The sequence below is a fragment of the Oculina patagonica genome, chromosome 6 (assembly GCF_052425735.1).
Source record: "Oculina patagonica isolate OP01 chromosome 6, crgOcupat, whole genome shotgun sequence".
Classification (NCBI taxonomy): Eukaryota; Metazoa; Cnidaria; class Anthozoa; order Scleractinia; family Oculinidae; genus Oculina; species Oculina patagonica.
The window spans coordinates 21,154,404-21,156,796 of NC_135763.1; the positions used below are offsets into that span (position 1 = coordinate 21,154,404).

The 2,393-nt window shown below is 35.1% G+C and overlaps 2 protein-coding genes across 3 annotated transcripts in view; one reads left to right on the forward strand and one right to left on the reverse strand.

Moving 5' to 3' along the window:
• Positions 1-307, forward strand: part of LOC144656362 (uncharacterized) — a 5,525-nt gene extending 5,218 nt beyond the window's left edge. The window contains exon 9 of the mRNA XM_078516590.1: positions 247-307. Within this exon, the coding sequence (XP_078372716.1) occupies positions 247-307 (61 nt within the window). The remainder of the gene's footprint in view (positions 1-246) is intronic.
• LOC144655937 (uncharacterized) overlaps positions 1-2,096 on the reverse strand; it is a 39,218-nt gene extending 37,122 nt beyond the window's left edge. For both annotated transcript variants that reach the window (XM_078516124.1, XM_078516123.1), the window contains exons 1-2: positions 1,976-2,096; positions 465-559 (exon numbers count right to left, since the gene is read on the reverse strand). In XM_078516124.1, coding sequence (XP_078372250.1) covers positions 465-531 — 67 coding nt within the window. In that variant the 5' untranslated portion in view covers positions 532-559; positions 1,976-2,096. The remainder of the gene's footprint in view (positions 1-464; positions 560-1,975) is intronic.
• Between the last annotated feature and the right edge of the window lie 297 nt (positions 2,097-2,393).

Genomic DNA, 2,393 nt, shown 5'->3' on the forward strand with positions numbered 1-2,393 from the left:
ACTCCCTCCCGCCCAAATCTGAAACCAGAAAGATTAATTGACAATATCCCGCCGGAAAATATGCTCGTAGGTTTATATTTATTTTGATTATAGAGACTCTTCCCTCCTTAAGTACAATATGTCTCTGTAATATGTTGGGATATTTTTTAAATACATCTGATAACCGTAGCACTTGTTTATGTTTATTATGTTTACCGCAGTGTTTTTGATAACAAGTTACAAAACAGTATTTGTATATGCATCTAGAACATTGTCAGTTGCCAGTCCCTTCCGACCATTTTTGAAACACAAAATTCCTTCCGATTAGAAGTCCCTCACCCTTGGAAATAAGACCAATGATCCTTGTAAAACACCTTTTGATAAACAATTGGCCCAGGGCTAATGCTCGAAATTTTAACGCGGTATTTCAACTTGAGGTCCCTTCCCTTGATATTTAATATTGTTTGAAAATACAAGTCACTTACCAGCTGGCATGGACTGCACAGCAGCAAATACGGCGATCAGAGCCAATGCGATCAACAGGTTCTTCATTTCTTGGCTGGTAGATTTCTCAATGAATCTAACAAGAATTCATAACATTAATAATTTGATGACGCACTTTAAAATACTGATGTCTAGGTATGTATACGGTAGTTCAGTGAAAAAAAAACTCATTTGTTTTCAGAACTGAGGGAGCTGTTTCCGTTTCCTTGTCGATTAGTTGTCGAATCGGATCTTTTTCAAGTTTAAAACTAAGCTATAATAGAACCAGTCTAAAAACAGCGAAGTTGGCCGAGTTCTGTTCATTGTGTGAATGTTGAAAAAACTCAAACATAGGCCTTATTAACAGACCAAACCGGGTTTAGGTCTTTTAGCAACGAGCAAGATTTGATCATCCACATTTTTTACCCTGACATCCCTTCAATGTTTGAAGTGGCCAAGTAAGCTCTGTTGAAAAAAGTTATGGGAAAGTGAAATCCGCCTTCGTTTGATATGGCTTGGCATGAGTGATATGTGGCCTTTATGAATAGATTAGCTATTAATAGGAATGTCTTTATTTTTATTAATATTCTTATTTTCTTCTTAGCAGCTGGTGAGAAATTAAAACAACCAGAAAAATGTGAACGATCGAGTGACCGAAGTGTCAAAACAAAGTCAGGCAAAAGTGTTCAAATTTTAACGACCTTAACGGACCGACCAACTAACCATTCCTTACTATCATAACTGATTTGTAATTTATATTCTTATTTTTTGTTTGGTTACATCTTAGGTCAAAGAAAAGGGATCTTTGTGAAAGGAATATGCTCGAAAATGTTTAAATTGAGGCAAAGTTGTAAACATAAAGACATGTGTTTTTTACTTCTTCTGAGCTGAGTTAACTGTGATAACCTCATCCTGTTCTTGTTTTCTTCCCCCACGCTGAGCCTCGAGATCTTTCATCTCACGACGGTTGCCCATCTATTTATCATAACGGTTTTCCTCAATTCTCGTTTTTCGAAAGGTAGAAAGAAGTTTTTTTTATAAATCCGTATCATGTATGAATAATTATAAGTCACTTAAAAAGAAACCCCAGAAAGAAACCAAAACCGAACTACAATAAGAACATCACTAGAAATTTATTGAAGAGTTTTTCAGGAAGGATCTATTATTTAACTTTAATCCAAAACGAGGGCACTCGAATAACTACCCGAAGTTCAAATCGCACTGACTTAATATTGATATGTTACATTCTACCCTGTATAACTGAAAAAAATTCACTTAAAGGAAGGAAACTTAAATCAGTATCAATAAAGCAAAATCGGAATCAGTTAAGTTGCTAAAACGTGTCCACTTTTCTACTTTTGTTTCAATTGATGGTAACTCCAAGTAAACTAAACCAAATAAAAATAGCAAATCCAAGTAAATTTACAAAAGGATTGATCGATGAAGCCAATGAAACAATTATTCAAATGATCATTTATAGAGTTAGGTTATAAGTGAATATTGTCAAACGTACCTTGTCCGACACAAAGTTGCACCTTGCCCTGGGTCTTCAACTGCTTGACTGGATGTGACTCGGCAGATAACCGCCTTTTGTCTCTGTTTACCGTCGCAAATGGTGATGTAAGATTAAATGGTTGATTGGCTGTTTTACTGAAATATATATAGTTATGTTTTATTCCTAGCGGTTTAGTTACAACAAACATCAAAATAACGATTTCAATAAATATGTCGAAAAGAAACTTCAGCTATCATTGCTGTTTATTTCTCTTCTTTTGCGAAGAAATAAGGCAAGTTTATTTTCTCTCGACTCGACATAAACGTGTTTCTGTTCAGCTTTTCATAACGAAAGTGTTTTGCCATTTTTTTCTTCAATTTTTGTTATTTGTTTCAGATCGCGTCCGAAATTGTTTTTAGCAGGTTGTAACCGGCCA